Raw genomic sequence first — 19069 nt, 5'->3', positions numbered from 1 at the left:
GGCAAGTTACTTAACCCTCCATCGCCCCAGGTACAAATAAGTACCTGTATATGTAAGCCGCATTGAGCCTGCCATGAGTGGGAAAGCGCGGGGTACAAATGTAACAAAACAAATATGCTCATGCACCGTTTTTGCGATTAAAATGTAGGTGCACCCATTTAGGCTACCTAATAAATAGGCCTAAATACTTGTGACTAAGTTAGTTACACATTGGGTGTATACCATAATACTGCGCATAGTTTTTTGAAATGCCCACAACCCACCCATTCCATGCCCCCTTTTCAACTAAGCACAGTAGAATTTATATGCACCGTGTTGTAGAATATGTCTAGAAAGTTGTGCACGTATATTCTAATTAAAGATGATTAGTGTCGCTAATTAGTTAAGTACCAATTATCAGCACTGATTGGCTTGTTAATCAAGTTGTGCACGTAATTTGGCTTTGTGGCCAAATTAGTGCGCACAAGGTGCCGCATTTGGGGGTCTATGATGTATACATATATTTTATAAAATGTTTACTTAGCAACCCTACCCTAAGAATGCCAATGCACAGATCACGTAGAAGTAGGCAATGTATAGCTTGTCTGTGTGTAACCCTTGTCTGTGTGTAAAATATGCTTTAAACATGGGAAATGCTTCATAAAATTACCTCCATAATGTCTAGCTTCTCATCATTTTCTAATACAACAGCAATCACATGTGGATGCCATCTGGAAAAATACACTCTCAGTTGACTGAGATGGGAGGCTAATTGGGGACAGGATTCAACGCAAGCCCCAGTACTATAATAAAATCAGAAAACTGATAGGAAGAGAAAGATAATAAAACTCAAGCTCATGCAAATAAAGCTTCCTTGCTTTTGTAAACATCAACAAGGGAATGGGTTGAGTCAACATCACTGTGTTGTTTAAACACAAAATAGTGACACCCTGCAACAAGGAGCTTCTTATAAAAGTAAGCTGACATGATTTGTTAGGGGTTTACTCAACTGATGACAGTGGGAGGTATCTAGCAAAAGAAGCTATTCCTTTTATAAGAAGTAAATTAGTTTATGACCAATTTGAGTCTAAATATTGCCCAGTTAGGTGTTTTACTAGTCAAAAGTAACCCACCTTTAATGCTGATCACCATGTCCTCCAAGTACCTAAAAGAAGAAGGTGATCAACTGCCATCTTTATTGCTTGGATTTCTGTGGTAAAATGCCCCATGTTGATCACCCCCCCCCCCCCCCTAGTTTAGAATCAATAAGAAATTAACTGGTACTATTTTAATCAGATTTGAAATAAAAGGTTAGACATAACAATAGGGAACAGCAAAGCAAACTTTATTAAGTGTGAATTCAAAAGGCTTACTATCTGCAGAATTCTTTGTACGTCACAACTTTGTCTATGTTGCTTTTTGGGCCTGCTGAGGACCTAATGCAAATGTCTAATTTGAGAGCAAGTTTCAACAGAGCTGTTTGTAGGCTTTTTCTAACTACATTTTGAAAAACATAAATATGATATACGTCTATTAATCACTTGATATATGGACTGCCTGTAGCAATTAAGGCTGCAGGCACATAACATTGCTGAGTCACCCAGAACTGGTGAAGGGCTATGTTATTAGGGAAGGTTGTGAATGCCATGGTGGGATTGGCTGGGTTAGTAAGGGAAGGGGTGGGGTTTGTGCGAGTGTCATGCTCCTCACCTTGGTGAGGAGTGCTCCCTCGCTGTGGAGTGCCGGCCATCTTGGCAGGCCCGGCGCTGCTGGTGTGACGCTCCGGCTCTTCGGTTCGGTCTGCTCTGTCCTGGAAGGGGGTCTGCGGCATTGGGGGGCTCTGCTCAGGCGGGCTCGTCCGGGTGGATGGTTGGCAGCGTGCTTGCCTCCACGAGGAACGCTAGATTCTTTTGCCTCGCCTCCTGCTCTGCTGGATTGGAGGCTGATGACCAGGCTCCTCCTTCTCCACTACTGACATGCCAGTGGGAGACTTCATGTGCCAGCTGATTCTTGTCTCCAGGCTCCCCCTTCTCCACTACTGATGGGCCAATGGGAGACTTCGTGTGCCAGCTTATTCTTGTCTCTCTGATGATGGGCGCTAATTTAGGAGAAGCTTTACTCCACAACTTTGCTTCGGCTTCTACCTTGGTAGGTTTTGCTTTGCACTCCGGTGTGTTTCTCTATAACCTTTGTTGCTGACTACTGCCTAAACCCGGTTTACTCTCTGCCTGCTGCCTGACCACTGCCTGAACCCGGATTACTCTCTGCTTGCTGCCTGACCCCGGATAACTCTCTGCCTGCTCTGACTACTGCCTGAACCCGGATAACTCTCTGCCTGCTGCCTGACCTGACGCACTTAGTACCACCTAAGTAGGAAGTGGTAAATGCTCCCAAGTTAATTTTTTTTAAATGGCCACGTGTAAATGCCAGCAATAGTCAACAAAGAGAAAATGAAACTTTTATGGCCACGCTAGAAATAGGAATAGCGTGTGGGAAAGAACCTCATTGGGATACGCCATGCCCATTTACTAGCACAGCTTAATAAAAGGGCCCTTTCTTTAACTGGCTGTAGTCTAATTGAGAATCACAAATGACTCCAACTTCATCCAGACTAGATAAATTTTGTCTGGCCAACAAACTGACCATACAAAATTTTAAGCAGTGACTTGGGGGGGGAGGATGGAGGAAAGGACATAGTAGTCACAGTAAATCTTTATTCGATATGCCACTCATCAAGTGAGTTTCTAAGCAGTATAAAATAAAATTATAAGAAGAGCAGAAGTGAGAAAGGGGGAAAAAAACTAGAGGACTATGTTACAACTTGGCAGCTGTAAGATAGCATATAGAACAAAACAAATACATTAAAACATAACATAAAATTTCAATACACTTAAAATTATAAAATGTTATAGAAATGTTAAGATACAATGGGGAGGTGGGAGTCAGGGGGCAGAAGTAAAATAATACAGACAAGACAATCAAAGTGCAGGACAACAGTCCAACAGCACTGCTAATACCTAATTTGTGTGACAGTTTCCAAAAGGGAGAAGGTGGAAGCAAGAGTATTTCATTTCTTATCCTAAGATACTATTCTCTATGATACTAGATAGGATACAAACATAAAAACAATAACAGAATGAAAACAAGACATTAAACATACAAATCATAAAATCACATTACATCATAATAAAAAAGGCAAAGTGTGATCTACAAACATATAAAACACAAGTTTGAAAAGGTATACTTCTCTGAACACAGAATCACTAACACACAAGTACAATTAACATTAATCACATGTACAGCACTACCAGGCACTCACTACTGTATGGAGGTGCACAAACATGAAGGAATACAGCAAGTCTTCTGTGTTATGTATAACAAAAGGAAGTAACAAACCTTATGTATTCATATATTTTTGCAGTCTTTATTCTTCTTCACTATGGTTGATTGACAATACAAATACCTTGAATACACACAAACACAAAAAAAAATTCTACAGAGGAACACTCCATTTCATGTAAAATACATAACGTATAGATGTATACAATGGAGACTACAAAAAGGTTGCAAGTTTGTATGAGCAATCTGTAGTCACCCTCATATTCCATATGTAGCTTTCCATCTAGCTCTCTGCACACTGTGTGTTATATATATATATATATATATATATATATATATATATATATATATAAACATACAAATATAATGCATGTGTACATACACACGTGTATATAGATTAAAACAATTTTTCTGCACATTGGCAACTGTAGAATAGAATACTGTTGCAAACATATGGTAGAAGTGAAAAGTAGATTAGATGCATTTTCTGCACAAAGGAAAAGATTATGTAGGGACTTCTTCAACAAAGTTATCAGGAATACAGGGAAAATGTATGATGACATAAAATGTACAGTCAACCAACAGGAAGTCTGAAAAAGAATTAATGGCTGTCTAGATAAGAGTTAAAATCCAGTTATGATGCACACAACAATAAAAAAAAGTTGAGCAGGACTCATCACTAAGACTTGTCCACAATCTGTGAATAATATTTTAACCATTTATTTGACTTTCAGCTCAAAAATATTGTCATCATTAAGTAGATTTTAGGCTTAATTTAGTTATAAATGCAAAATTCAGCACTGTATACATATATTTTCATCTTCTGCAATGGAATACTTTATTTAAAATATATAAACAAAACATTTAAGACTTCCTACTGACCATACAATCAAGACAAGAAAGGCACTAGAAACAGACAAATAGCTCTCTCAAATTTAACTTTATCTGACATAAAAATCTTTCAATGCAATTTTCAGATACATTATTTTGAAAAATAAGGTTAAGAAATACTTAGAAAATCACTGCAACAGAGGTCTTTTTTTGCACTGTCACTGCAGATTTTACAAAGTCAAAAGTTGCTAAACCTTTTTGTCCATCATTGCAGTTAATAACATTGGTGCAACAGGTAGATAAGATTTCAGCATTTCACCCCATTCAGGTATCTAGAAGCCTTCATAGAGACAATTTGCTAGAAAATGGCTTACAGCCCAATCTTTGGGGCAAGGGATATGAAAGTACGTTTTCCCAAGAAAATAATGTTTTATTCCCAGACATGACTGGAAAGATCAAAATCTATGATATAAAAGTTTGTTTATATGGTTGCCTCATATACAAAGAAACATGGTTATGGGTAGTGTCAATCCCAAATCTATTAGGAAGAAAGGTGTACAGTGCATGATAAATAATATCTCGTTATTGTTATCCAATGCAGGTCCTTTGGAGAGAAAGATCACAGTGCTTGCCAGGTATCTTAATAGGTTAAGTCAATATTAACTGTTAAAAATTAGGGACACATATGGATTATGGCATCTTCTCTCGGAGTCCTTAGCACTTTAGACAGTTCCTTTGTTGTCCCAACCGATTTACAACCGTTATGTGTCATTCACCAGTCTCTTCCATTTTACTTGTCTAAAATGCACCAGTGGCCAGGGAAAGGGCCATTGATAGGTGCGAGGTACAATGCCTGGAATATTTTTTTCAAAGTACTGAAATGGCTTGAACCACCATACCCGTGAGAGGTGATTTGTATGGGAAGCTTCTTTTAGCACCTAAGAAAAAAAAGAAAAAATATTCTTAAAAAAAAAAAAAGACAGTATCAATCTGCAACACATTTGATGCCTTAAATGATTCAGTTCTTTGTTGAGTCACATCTCCCACACTTGCTACCCCCCCCAAGTTAAAATTATACAAAGGACACAATCTCTATAAATTCCATCCTTTCGGAAGTATTGTCAATTTGCTCCATGTGCACTGTTCTAAGATCTCCTAAACAAGCAAAAAAGGGCAAAATAAATTCGTTATAAGGCATGAGACAATTCAGATGAAGGTTGATTGAATAAATTGACATTAAGACAAGTCTTCTTTATTACCATGCTACAAAATTCCTTTACTATTGTAGTAGGCTAATTATATATTAATTTATTAAGTATATTAACTTTTTGATGGTTAAAAATGAATGTACCAAATTTACTACCATTTTTAACTTTTGTTCTTAATGATGGAAGTTTAACTTAACTCAGACCTCTAACTGCTGAATTAATAAAAATTGAATGCTCTCCAGTCTAGTCAGGAACTGACTCAAAAGGTCTCTGAGTGCAGATGAGTCAAAGGGCCTCTGCCCAAATGGGCTGTAGATCTGGAGTTTCCAAAATCAGAACCCTGAAGGGTTCATAAGGAAATATTAGTTAATTACCTGATAATTTTCTTTACTAATTAGATTGTAAGCTCTGTTGAGCAGGGACTATCTCTTCATGTTCAAGTGTACAGCACTGCATATGTCTAGTAGTGCTATAGAAATGTTAAGTAGAATTAGTACTTTAGTCCCAAAGGATCAGTCCAGACAAATGGGTTGTGACCGTCCACCAGCAGATGGAGATAGAGAACTCTGAGTTGTGCCTCATAAGCTGCTGTGCTTAGCAACCAAGTCAGTATTCGATAAAGCAGTGAAAGAGTGACTTCCAGAACAAAATCTCCAGCCTCTAGATAGAAAAAGAACTAGGAAATAATGAGCAAAACTCGTGCCTTAGAAATAACGGAACCAGAACAATACAAATATCCGAAATTAAATAGAACCCAGAAAAACCAAAAACATCACAGAAGGGTGGGCTCTGGACTGATCCTTTGGGACTAAAATCATCAGGTAATATGGCCGACAGGTAGGGAACCCAGGTGAGGAGCTCCCGAAGTTCAGAGGAAACAAAACGTACCTGGACCACCGTGCACCGTCTCCAACCGGACCGGAATGGACCGGAGCTAAATCGGAGCGGGTCCGCAGTCGAACCGAGAACTGTGGGACCGTGGGGAATAGCACAGGTGAGCAAACCCAAGACTGGCCGGGACGGCCTGGCCGTAGCTGACCTCGGTGTCCCTGCGTATTCCTGACCAGACCAGATGGCCCGTCTGAGACAGGCTGAGCCTGTCGGATCGGCCCAAGCCTAGGGGACCGAGCTGAGAACTGATCCATAACAAAACAGGATTGGAGCCGGTCGAAATCCCTGGACCGGAGCGGTGTCGCGGCTTTCTGGAGTGAATAAGCGAGCCAATCGCAGTTGACCTCTTGGCCCGACACATCAGACCGGACAGACCCATCCAAACCGTCCGAGTAACGAGCGGCAGAAGCTTATCAATACTGTCTGCCCGCCGTAACCTAGAACGGAACAGCAAGGCTGCGGCGGGATTGAGCAGACCTTGGGACGAGGCGATCGAGGAGCTCCGGGAAGGGCAAGCGGGCAGGCAGGTGAGAATAGAGACCGACGGGCACTGTTAGCCTGTCGCGTCCCAGGGCGGAGCGGGAAGCGGTGACGGGACCGACCGACCCGTGGACCAACGATCTCGCGGAGAACTGTTCCCAAAGAGGCCACTCGGGTCTCTAGACCGGAGCCCAATCGAGGGCTGGCGAAAATAGGCTACAGAGACCTTCTTCGAAGAGTGGCTTCATCGTCCACATAGGACCAGACAGGCTCACTTCCAATAATAGCCTATGAGACCAACGCAAGACCTGCAAGCAATGCCTCTAAGAGCACTTGGATGACGGCAACTCTAAACAGGGAAACAAAAACCAACTAACTCTGCTCCCGTGCTTCTTCTAATAGATTGGACAGGTACATTTCCTCACCAGATTAACTAAACACAGCCAACATGCATCCCAACAAACTACTCATGCTAATATACTTCCTTCCCTTAATCTACCACGTATGGACTACTCTCAACATAAGCAACAATCTTCCCACAACATACAAAGACCACAGACAACCCTTAACAGCGCAACAAACCAAAGGAACAATAACCAACCAAAATTAAGAACAAACACATATGGAAACAACCAACAGAAAGAGAAGAAAAGATACAACAAAAACAAACACCAAGATACCAGACAAATAATAAAAATCAACACAACCAAGTTCCAAACGGAACCCTACAGACAAGTCCACATGGGATACACAAACGCCAGATCAGTGATAACTAAAACAGCGACTCTAACAGATTGGATCATCGCAGATAGACTGGACCTCCTATTCATCACTGAAACCTGGATTCATGATCTTAAAGACCCTATCCTATAATCCTAGATCTATGTCCACCGGGATACAAAATTATCCACTGGACAAGAAACGGAAAAAGAGGAGGAGGAATAGCAATCATATACAAATCCGAGTTCACCATTACAACAATAACCGAAACTATTCTACCGCAACTCGAAATTGCTTCGGTAAGAATTAACCACCCAAACCTACAAGAACACCTCACCGCAGTCTTGCTTTACCGACCACCAGGCAACTGGCATGAATCCCAAACACACTTCATGGACTTCATCTCAAACACCTGCGTCTCTAGCTCAAATATCATCATAATAAGAGATATCAATCTACATCTCGAAGATCTCAATTCAACCAGTACCCGAGAATACGCTGAGTTCCTACAATTATGGGATCTTCATAAGACACACACACAACCCACCCATAAAAAAGGACACACTCTAGACATCATCACATACAACTTTGATCTCAACACAAACCTTATACTAACAGACACAAAATGGACACCCGCACCATGGTCAGACCATTACAAAGCAAACATCTCCTTCCAATGGCGAACAAAAGGACTACCGAACAAACAAGCACGCAAAACATATACCACGAGAAGAAAAATAGATCCGGAAATTTTCTGGCAACAGACCTACCACAATGATTGGTCAATAAAAACAGATACAAGCCAATTCCTATTAGAATGGGACGACAGATGCAGATTCACACTAGACAACATTGCTCCAACCCAAACAAGAACCTCACACAGAAAGAACTCAATGCCGTGGTTCAATGAAGAGCTGAAAAAACTTAAAATACAAGTCAGAAGGTTAGAACGAGCTTGGATTAAGAAGAAAGATGACACTACAAATAACAATTGGAAGCAACTTCACAGAAAATACAAATACACCATAAGACAAACCAAAAGACTACATTACAAAACCATAATCGGACCAAACTACAAGGACACACATAAACTCTTCCAACTCGTGAACAAACTATTAGATACAACACCTGTCACCACCAATAGCAAAGACACTCCTGGAGCAGACAATCTCACGAGATACTTTAACGAGAAAATAGTACAACTGCGACTTAAAATACCGACCAGCACCATCGACTACGTTGAACTCCTCAATTGCCTAGATCCAACCCCTGGCATTCACCCAGCGGACAGGACCTGGACTAACTTCGAGATACTATCGGAGGACACTATCTCCCTAACGCTCAAAAAATTTGCCAAATCACATTGCAGACTAGATATATGCCCAAACAACCTGATGACATCAGCTCCTCAACAATTCATAAACGACATAACGAAACACCTGAACCACATGCTACAAAACGGACTTTTTCCGAAGGAAAAAGGAAACATCCTACTCACCCCAATACCCAAAGATGCAAAGAAAAGCGCAAGTGAATTAACCAATTACAGACCAGTAGCATCCATTCCCTTAATAACCAAATTAATGGAAGGATTAGTGACCAAACAACTTACAAATTATCTAGACAAATTCTCAATACTTCAAAACTCCCAGTCAGGATTTCGATCTAACCACAGCACTGAAACTGTATTAGTAACTCTCATGACTAAATTCAAACAAACGATTGCAACTGGTAAGAACATTCTACTACTACAATTTGATATGTCAAGCGCTTTCGACATGGTTGACCACGGAATTTTATTACACATCCTTGAATACTTCGGAATTGGAGGCAACGTCCTCAATTGGTTCAAGGGTTTTTTAACCACAAGATCATACCAAGTGACATCAAACTCGACTATTTCAGCCGCATGGGTACCTGAATGCGGAGTACCACAAGGATCCCCCCTCTCGCCGACCTTATTCAACTTAATGATGATACCCCTGGCCAAACTACTAGCAAATCAAACCCTTAATCCATACATTTACGCAGATGATGTAACAATCTACATCCCATTCAAACAAGACCTAAAAGAAATTTCCAACGACATTAACCGAAGTCTTAACATCATGCATTCCTGGGCGAACGCATTTCTACTAAAACTCAATGCAGATAAAACCCAATGCCTAATACTCACCTCACAACACAAGAAGAAAGAATTCACCGCCATTAACACACCAACACTAAACCTCCCTATTTCAGAAACCCTAAAAATTCTTGGAGTCACCATTGATCGACACCTCACACTAGAGAACCATGCGAAAAACATAACCAAGAAGATGTTCCACTCTATGTGGAAATTAAAAAGAATAAGACCTTTCTTCCCAAGGAGTGTTTTCCATAACCTAGTACACTCAATGGTGCTCAGTCATTTAGACTATTGCAACACACTATATGCCGGCTGCAAAGAACAAATAATCAAAAAACTCCAGACAGCCCAGAATACAGCAGCTAGACTCATATTCGGCAAACCAAAATTTGAAATTGCCAAGCCCCTACGAGAAAAACTACACTGGCTTCCACTCAAAGAACGCATAACGTTCAAAATATGCTCACTAGTCCACAAAATTATCCACGGAGACGCACCAGCATACATGTCAGACTTAATAGACCTGCCACCTAGGAACGCCAAATTATCATCTCGCACATTCCTTGACCTGCACTTCCCCAGCTGCAAAGGAATGAAATACAAAATAATGCACGCATCAAACTTTACCTTCCTGAGCACACAGTTCTGGAATGTACTACTACGCAGTTTGAAATCGACATTCGAAAGAACGAACTTCCGCATCCTACTGAAGACACATCTCTTCAATAAAGTGTACCACAAAGATCAACAAATGAGAAAAGGCACAACTCGCATTTACACTTCAGAACTTGATTCTTAATATCTGCTTGTACACTATGAAATCGTTTATTCTGTATGTTATACCTTCATCAAAATGACCAAAATCCTGTAATATCAAATGTTTACTTATTAACTTTCTTCCACTAATCATGATGTATTGTAAGCCACTTTGAGCCTGCAAAGAGGTGGGATAAGGTGGGATACAAATGCAACAAATAAATAAATAAACTAATTTTTTCCTTCTATTACATCCCAAGGATCAGTCTAGACAAATGGGATGTACAAAAGCAATCCTTAAGAGGGAAGGGGACTGATATCCCTGTAGCAAGAATCGTTGCCCTGAAGAAAGCATCTGCCTGACCAGACACATCCAAATGGTAATGCTTAACAAAGGAATGAGAAGATGACCACATCATGACTACTACTACTACTACTACTTATCATTTCTAAAGCGCTACTAGACGTACGCAGCGCTGTACACTTGAACATGAAGAGACAGTCCCTGCTCGACAGAGCTTACAATCTAATTAGGACAGACAGAACAAACAAGAGATAAGGAAATATTAAAGTGAGGATGATAAAATAAGGGTTCTGAACAAAGTGAATAAGGGTTAGGAGTTAAAAGCAGGGTGGAACACAGGGAGGGAGTTGCCTTAGACTCTGTCAGAGAACTCGCCAAAGACATGCTAGAATAAGCCTTGACGTGCATTGGAGAAGTTCTACCCCTCAGAATGTAAGCCAAAGAAATAGCCTCCTTAAGCCATCAAGCCACTATCACTTTGGAGACTGGCAAACTTTTCCAGGGTCCGCTAAGAGGACCACCTGAAATCACTGGTAGCAGTAAGATAGCGAAGAAGGACATGCTTCACATCCAACAGTTGCAGGGAAGCATATTCTGCAGAATAGACCTCCCTGGAAAAAGAAGGAAGAAACACAGTCTGATTGACATGAAAAGGAGACACAATCTTCGGCAAAAAGGACGGAACTATCTGTATGGAAACTCTCGAGTCAGAAATGCAGAGAAAGGGATCCCTGTAAGCGACAGCTTGAAGTTCTCCGTATTGACGAAATGCTCACTAGAAATACTGCCTTTAAAGTACATAAGTAATGCCACACTGGGAAAAGACCAAGGGTACATCGAGCCCAGCATCCTGTCAGTGGCCAATCCAGGCCAAGAGCACCTGGAAAGCTTCCCAAACATACAACCATTCTATACATGTTATTCCTGGAATTGTGGATTTTTCCCAAGTCCATTTAGTAGTGGTTTATGGACTTGTTCAGGAAACCGTGTAACCCCCTTTTAAACTCTGCTAAGCTAACCGCCTTCACCACGTTCTCTGGCAACGAATTCCAGAGTTTAATTATGCGTTGGGTGAAGAAACATTTTCTCTGATTTGTTTTAAATTTACGACACTGTAGTTTCATCGCATGCCCCCTAGTCCTAGTATTTTTGGAAAGCATGAACAGACGCTTCACATCCACCTGTTCCACTCCACTCATCATTTTATATACCTCTATCATGTCTCCCCTCAGCCATCTCTTCTCCAAGCTGAAAAGCCCTACCCTCCTTAGTCTTTCTTCATAGGGAAGTCGTCCCATCCCCGCTATCATTTTAGTCGCCCTTCGCTGCACCTTTTCCAAAAAGTAAGATTTTTGATACTTGATGAATGAAGGACAAGTGGGCCGACTGAAGAGCCTTAAGAACCACTTGGAAGACTCCACTGAGGACAAATACTGTGGAGAATGAGATGCAGTAAAGAGACTCCCTTGAGGAACTGCACTATATCAGGGTGAGAAGCCAAGGAGGCATTCTGTATCTTGCTTCTATGACATACCAACGCTGCCACCTAAACCTTGAGTGAATTGAGAGCCAAGCCTTTTTTGAATCCCTCCTGAAGGAAAGATAACATTTGAGACAAGCAAGCACAAAATAGAGGAACACCATGCTGTGCAGACCAGTTCTCAAAATTCTCCACACAAGCATAAGAAATGGACCACTTTTGGGCTTGCAGAAAGGTAGTAATATCATTTGCATAACACTTCTTCCTCAATCATGCCCTCTCAAGAGCCAAGGCCATAAGACCAAAGCAGGAGGGATCCTCCATAAGTACTGGACCTTGGTACGATAAGCCCACTTGTGAAAGAACAGACAACCAAGGAGCGATTTGAAGATGGATGATGTCCACACACCAAGGATGTCTGGGCCAGTCTGGAGCTACAAGAAGGACCTTCCTGGGATGTTGCAAAATCCTGTGCAACATCCTATAAGAGGCCACAGAGGAAACACGTAAAGGAGGCCACCCGACGACCAATGCTGTGCATCCATTCCTAGGGAATCTTTTTCCCTGAAGCAACTGTAGAATCTGTGTACTTGCGTATGGAGTCTGGATGCCATGAGGTTCAGGATCGGAAGGCCCCACTGTGTGGAAATGAGGCAAAATGCAGCCTTTGACAGTTGCCATTCCCCAGGTCCAGAGACATTCTGCTAAGGAAATCCGCTTGCAAGTTCAATGAACCCGCTATGTGAGATGCTGAAATCAGAATGTTCAATTCCGCCCAATGAAAAAGAAGACGCGCCTCCTGGGATAGAGATACCCTCTTTGTTCCTCCTTGTCTGTTGATGTAAGACCAGACTGTGACATTGTTTGACAACATCGGCTTCCCGTGAAGAAGTGCAAAGGCTAGTAGAGCTTTTAGGACAGCTTGAAGTTCCAATCTGTTGATGGACCAGGAAGCCTCTACTCTCGACCATTGACCCTGTGCAGAGTGGTGGAGATAATGGGCTCCATATCTGAAGAGGCTGGCATCAGAGATACATAAGTATTGCCACACTGGGACAAGACCAAAGGTCCATCAAGCCCAGCATCCTGTTTCCAACAGTGGCCAATCCAGGTCACAAATACATTTTATGCTGCTTATCCCAGAAATAAGCAGTGGATTTTCCCAAGTCAATTTAATAATGGTCTATGGACATTTCCTTTAGGAAGCCATCCAGACCCTTTTTAAACCCTGCTAAGCTAGCCACCTTTACCACATTCTCTGGTAATGAATTCCAGAGTTTAATGACACTGAGTGAAGAAACATTTTCTTCAATTTGTATTAAATTTACTTTCATCACATGCCCCCTATGCCTAGTATTTTTGGAAAGAGTAAACAAACGTTTCATGTCTACCCATTCCACTCCACTCATTATTTTATAGACCTGTATTATAGCGCCCCTCAGCCGTCTCTTCTCCAAGCTGAAGTGCCCTAGATGCTTCAGCCTTTCCACATAGGGAAGTCGTCCCATCCCCTTTATCATTTCGTTGTTCTTCTCTGTACCTTTTCTAATTCCACTATATCTTTTATGAGATGTGGCAACCAGAACTGAACACAATATTTGAGGTGCAGTCGCCTCAAGGACCGATATAAAGGAACACACCAACTGGGGAGTCTGTAAGGGTGACTCTGTCTGGCTTAAGGCATCCATAGCACCAAGTTCAAAGACCACCAGCTACATGTGAAACTTCGCCCAAGGCAGAACATCCAAAGTTGCTGCCACAGAACCGAGAACCTGAGCATAATCCCATGCCTGCGTTCAGAATTTGCTGTTTGATCTTAAGCAGATGATGCTGAAGCAGGAAAACCTTCCCTGCCTGTGTAATGAAGTGCACTCCCAGAAACTCTAGGGTCTGGGTGGAGGTGAGAGGACTTTTGCTGCAATTCACCACCCAACCCAGTGTAGAAAGAGGAGACAGGACTGTGTACTGCAAAGGCTCTTTTGATAAGAAGGCACCTGAATTAGCCAACCTCGTTCAGGTAATGAGGTACCTGAATCCTTTGCCAGTGAATAAAGGCTGCCACCACCACCATAACTTTTGAAAATGTGTGAGGTGCAGGGGTGAGGCCAAAAGGCATAGCCTTGAATTAAGAATGATCTCCCAGGATCGCAAATCAGATAAATTTCCTGTGAGGAGGCCAATAAGCCTCCTTGAGGTCAAATGAAGTGAGAAACTCGCCTGGCTGGACTGAAGAGTCTCCATACAGAAGTCATACAGAAGTGCAGCACTCAGAGCATTGTTCACCCCTCAGATTCAGAACTGGGTAAAAAGAGTCTTCTTTCTTAGGGACGAAAAATCGATGTAATATCGACCCATGCCCCTCTCTGCCAGAGAAACAGGCTAAATGGCCCCCATTTGCCTTAAAGAGGCTAAGGTAGTTAGAACTGCCTGACTCTTTTCAGAGCTGCCACAAGGGGACAGAATGAAAAGATCTGCGAGTAGCTTTGAAAATTCTAGCTTGTAGCCATGGAGAATGATATTGAGGACCCATTGGTCTGCAGTAATGGTGATCCACTCCTTGTGAAAGCAGGAAAAACACTCACCTATGTCTACGTACAAGGAGTGAACCTAGACCCTATCATTGCGAGGGCTGCGAAGAGGGAGAGGCTCCTAAAGAAGCGGAAAAGGGCTGCTTGCCTCCTCAAAAGGAAGATTGAGTCTGAGGAAAGTGAGGTTTTTGAGCGGAAGCACTAGCCTTCCCTAGTCTACATCTCTGCTTTTGGAAAACGAGACTTAGCTGCCCGGAGGTGAGGCTTAGGCTTGTCCTCAGGTAGCCACTGGACCTTGGAATCTCCCAGGTCTTTAACAATCTTCTCCAAATCCGCAACAAAGAATAGTTTCTCCCAAAAGGGCAACTTTGCCAGACAAGATTTGGATGCCACAGCAGTGGCCCAATGCCTCAACCATAGCCAGCGTCGTGCCAAAACGGCCAAGGTTATACCCTTAGCTGACGCTTGGAGAGTATCATAAAGTGTCTGACAAATAGGATAAGTCCACCTCTAGGGTAGGGAGAAAGTCTGGAGGCAAGACCAGTGTGGACAATTGTTGAATCCACAATAAAGAAGCTCTGGCTACAAAAGAGGAAGAAATTGCTGTCCGAGAATTTAACGCAGCTAGTTGAAAGACAAGCTTAAAGGAAGTCTCAAGCTTGCAGTCACACATATCCTTTAATAGTGCCACCTTCAACACGGATAGTGGTATGTTTAGTAACTGCCAATATGAGCATCCACCTTAGGCAAAGCAAACACCTCTAAATCAGACGGCAGAAGGCGATATAATTTAGACATAGTGTGAGCCACCTGGGGGTTAGAAATAGGGATCTTCCACTGAGCTGCAATATGCTCCTGCTTAGCCTCATGAATATGGAAAGATACGGGAGGTCTGTTAGTACCTGACACCTACAGATGTCAGGTACTAAGAGACCTGACACCTATAGATGTTGCAGGACCAGAGGACTGAGAAGCAGGGAAAGAAATGTTTAAAGCCTCCATAGATTTTACGATCAACAGCCTAGCTACAGTAGGATCATCACCCCCATCTGCCTCTGAAATATCCAAGTCCAAGCCATCAACATAACTAGGACAGTCAGAATACACAGATAAAACCTCCCTCGAGTCCTGAGGAGTAACATTCTCCAAATGCTGCGAAATGGTGAGTTTTTGTTTCTTAGGAAGCTGGTCTTCAAAAGCAGCATGAGGGGGAAGAAGGAGAGGCAGCTTGAGCTAACTTTAATTAAAAGCCCTGATGTAATAAAAGAACAAATTCAGGCAAAAACGCCAGGGCTGAGACTTTTAACCCTGCAAAACCAACATCCTGGGACACGGTAGCGGGTGAGGAACCTACTGACAAAATGGCCACTGAAGCCTCGTGAAGCGCAGGAGCTGTTGGCACTGAGCCCACCAAACCAGTCATCAGAGCAGGGACGGATTGAACTCCTGGAGATGGAGTACTGACAGTCAAAGAAGGCAAAAGTGGCACATCCACAGAAGTAAAGCAAAGCATGCAGGAACCAGTAGCCAAGAGCTTACCCCAGCAGCATGCATAAGACTTAATAGGGTCAGACATAGAAAATAATAAATATACTCACAGAAAATAGCCAGTCTCATGATCTCCAAAGGCACTGAAGCCCAAAATCTTCCCACAGCACAAGTGCTCTCAAAAAGAACCACAGTGGCTGCTTTTTTTGTTTTTTTAGATAGAGGTAGGAGAAAAAGAGAAGACTGAGATAAAGAGGTAGAAAGTGGTAATGGGGGAGAAGGAGGGACCTAGACCACTAGATTTACACCTAACGCACAGGATATTCTCAACCCCAAACACTGAACCTGCAAGCAGAACAGGAGGCCACACAGAAGTCACCACAGAGCACAGGAGCCATTATCCCGCCTGCTGGAGATTGAGAATATTGGCTTTAAGCACAGGAACTTATGAGGCACAGCTCATTAGAATTCTCTATCTCCATCTGCTGGTGGATGGTCACAACATATTTGTCTGGACTGATCCTTGGGATGTAATGGAAATGGATATTAGGTATTCTGTACCCAGAAGTCATTAACTTAAACTTTCATTTACTTCCTGTAAGTAAAAGAAAGGTAAAACTTTAGTGTCACATTTGGCACTAAATCTTTACTAGAAATAAAGTAAAATATGCTAAGATTTAACACTTTCCTTGATGAAGTAATTCCATATGCATGTCATTTGCATGCATTAGCATGAAAAATGCACTCAAACTACCACACTCACCCAAGATAACAAAGCATCAGAGTGGGACTTGTACCTGGGACTTCTGCCTGCTGCTCAAAAGCATTAGGCTACTCCTCTGAGTCCTCCAGGTCTGCAAAGGGGTTAAATGGCTCGCACAAGCTCACAGTCGTCAGTGTATGTGGTGAGGTCTAGGACTGTGGGCATTGTACTTTGTACCAACTTACACTGACAACCTTAAATACAACTGCATTAAAATCCTTCCCATACTGGAAGTAATTTTAGTTTCATGTGCATGTAGTCATAAGGGACAAAAAGCTTAGTGGCTCTTAATTACAATATTGGCGCCCTCTATACTCAGGTCTGAGGCTCAGTAAGGGTGAAATACAATAAAGCAATGCAAAAAATGAGTCAAGTGCATATCTTTGAGTTTGAATACAAGTTTTTTTCCATACTGTTTTCTTTTGGGATTTATATCATAAGGCAAACATAATATATTCCTCCTTAAAAAAAATTGGTGGATTTGCATTTCTACAAGAAGCAGCTATAACGTTTGAATCCTTCTCTCACTCTTTCAGCATCTCACATCAAAGTTCTGTTCAGCCCCAGGTTTAAGAAACTGTCCATAAAGGAAAATTTTTCATTAGCAAAGCGAAAGGAGTAGCAAGTGATAATTACTGCTCAGGATTTAATACTTGTTCATTGTGAAGAAAGGAGCTATACATTTTCTTTTGGAGACTTTAGAGGCAGCCAAGAACACAGTGTCACAGCTAATGGAAGGTGAATTTGTATGTTTTTATATGAGAGGATTTTTAAAGACAAACTATTAGAAAATAATTGCAGAGTGCCACAATCAAGGATACATATTAATTTAAGTAATTTGTAAAGCACCGAAATCCAAACCAAACTTTTACATTAATTTTATTAAGCCTACAATAAGAAAGCCAAATGTTTCCTTTTCTCACGTCAAGTTACATTGGTGTCCCAAGTACTCAGTGCTAATATTAGTTGACTGGAAACATTTGATAACCTTAAACAGAAATAGTTTTACATACTAGATAACTAATACTGTGTGTTTTATCCCCAAGAAACACAATGCATTTGTTTTGCGGTAAACTGCATAAAGTCAAAATAGGAAACAATGCATTCCTCCAATATATCACAGTACGAAGATCAAAAGAAAAGTATTTCAAGACAAAAACTCACTTTTTGATTGGCCATAGTATGATACCACCAGAAGAGTCGTGTAGTGATATAGTAAGCTACAACAACATCCACAGTGTAGTGGTCATGAGCAAAGAGAATACTGACTATCCCAACTATGCTGAGGATCCAACAAATCCAGTGATACCACCAGAGTCGTCGAGATGAATCTGAAAAAAAACCCAGCATAAATTTTTCTAAATTTAATGTAAGCATTTATATTCCATCTGTTCACTATAAAAACATACAGATTACAGTCAATGATTAATAACAACAAATAAAATACTAATTATACCAACATCTAACAAAATATTTTTTTAAAACTATGAAACACTCTGCACTCAATTCCTGCCAAAATAAGATGGTGAGGAAGTGGTGCACAGGAGTTGTCTACTTTCAACGGAAAGAATAGTTACAAAAATATTTTTTAAATAATTAAAAATAAATGAAAAACTTAATTGCGAAGGGTTTCATACTCCTCCACTCAATACATGGGAGGAAGTGACCTTAGGAATATTAACAGTCAGGAGTTGTTTGTGCAAAGTTAGAAGACACCTCCCTCGTGGGATGGTGCAGTTTTGCCCATTCTTGGTAGAATTATTCAAACTCTTTCAAGCTGCTGGGGATCAATTGAATTGCAGTAGTCTTCTCAAGGATTTTCTGCTGAATTCAGGTCTAGGCTTCAATGACATTTATGTTGTTCTTGTTGAGCTACTTTCCTGCTGCTTTTACTTTGTGCTAAGCATCACCAGTGCTTTTTTTGTGCCGGTACGCAACGGTACGGCGTACCGGCACCTTTTTTTGCCCCCCCACCCCCCCCCCCCCCCCCCCGGCGAGTCCTGCACTTCCTCTCAGTCCCCTACTTACTTTTTTTTAAAAGACTCAGCAGTGCGAACAGTGCAGGCAGCGATTGAAAAAGGCTGTCAGCGCTGGAGCTTCCCTTTGCGAGTCCCGCCTATGTTGTTTCAACTTCCTGTTTCCGCATAGGCGGGACTCGCAGAGGGAAGCTCCAA

General features: G+C 41.6%; 1 protein-coding gene across 6 annotated transcripts in view; it reads right to left on the bottom strand.

Annotated features, from left to right (window-relative positions):
* Positions 1-3383: 3383 nt before the first annotated feature.
* SGMS1 (sphingomyelin synthase 1) overlaps positions 3384-19069 on the bottom strand; it is a 351065-nt gene continuing 335379 nt past the window's right edge. For all 6 annotated transcript variants that reach the window (XM_030203084.1, XM_030203086.1, XM_030203083.1 and 3 more), the window contains 2 exons: positions 18060-18226; positions 3384-5087 (listed from right to left, as the gene is read on the bottom strand). In XM_030203084.1, coding sequence (XP_030058944.1) covers positions 4911-5087; positions 18060-18226 — 344 coding nt within the window. In that variant the 3' untranslated portion in view covers positions 3384-4910. The remainder of the gene's footprint in view (positions 5088-18059; positions 18227-19069) is intronic.

Source organism: Microcaecilia unicolor, chromosome 5 (genome assembly GCF_901765095.1).
Source record: "Microcaecilia unicolor chromosome 5, aMicUni1.1, whole genome shotgun sequence".
NCBI classification, from domain to species: domain Eukaryota; kingdom Metazoa; phylum Chordata; class Amphibia; order Gymnophiona; family Siphonopidae; genus Microcaecilia; species Microcaecilia unicolor.
This window is presented reverse-complemented; position numbering and strand designations above follow the sequence as displayed.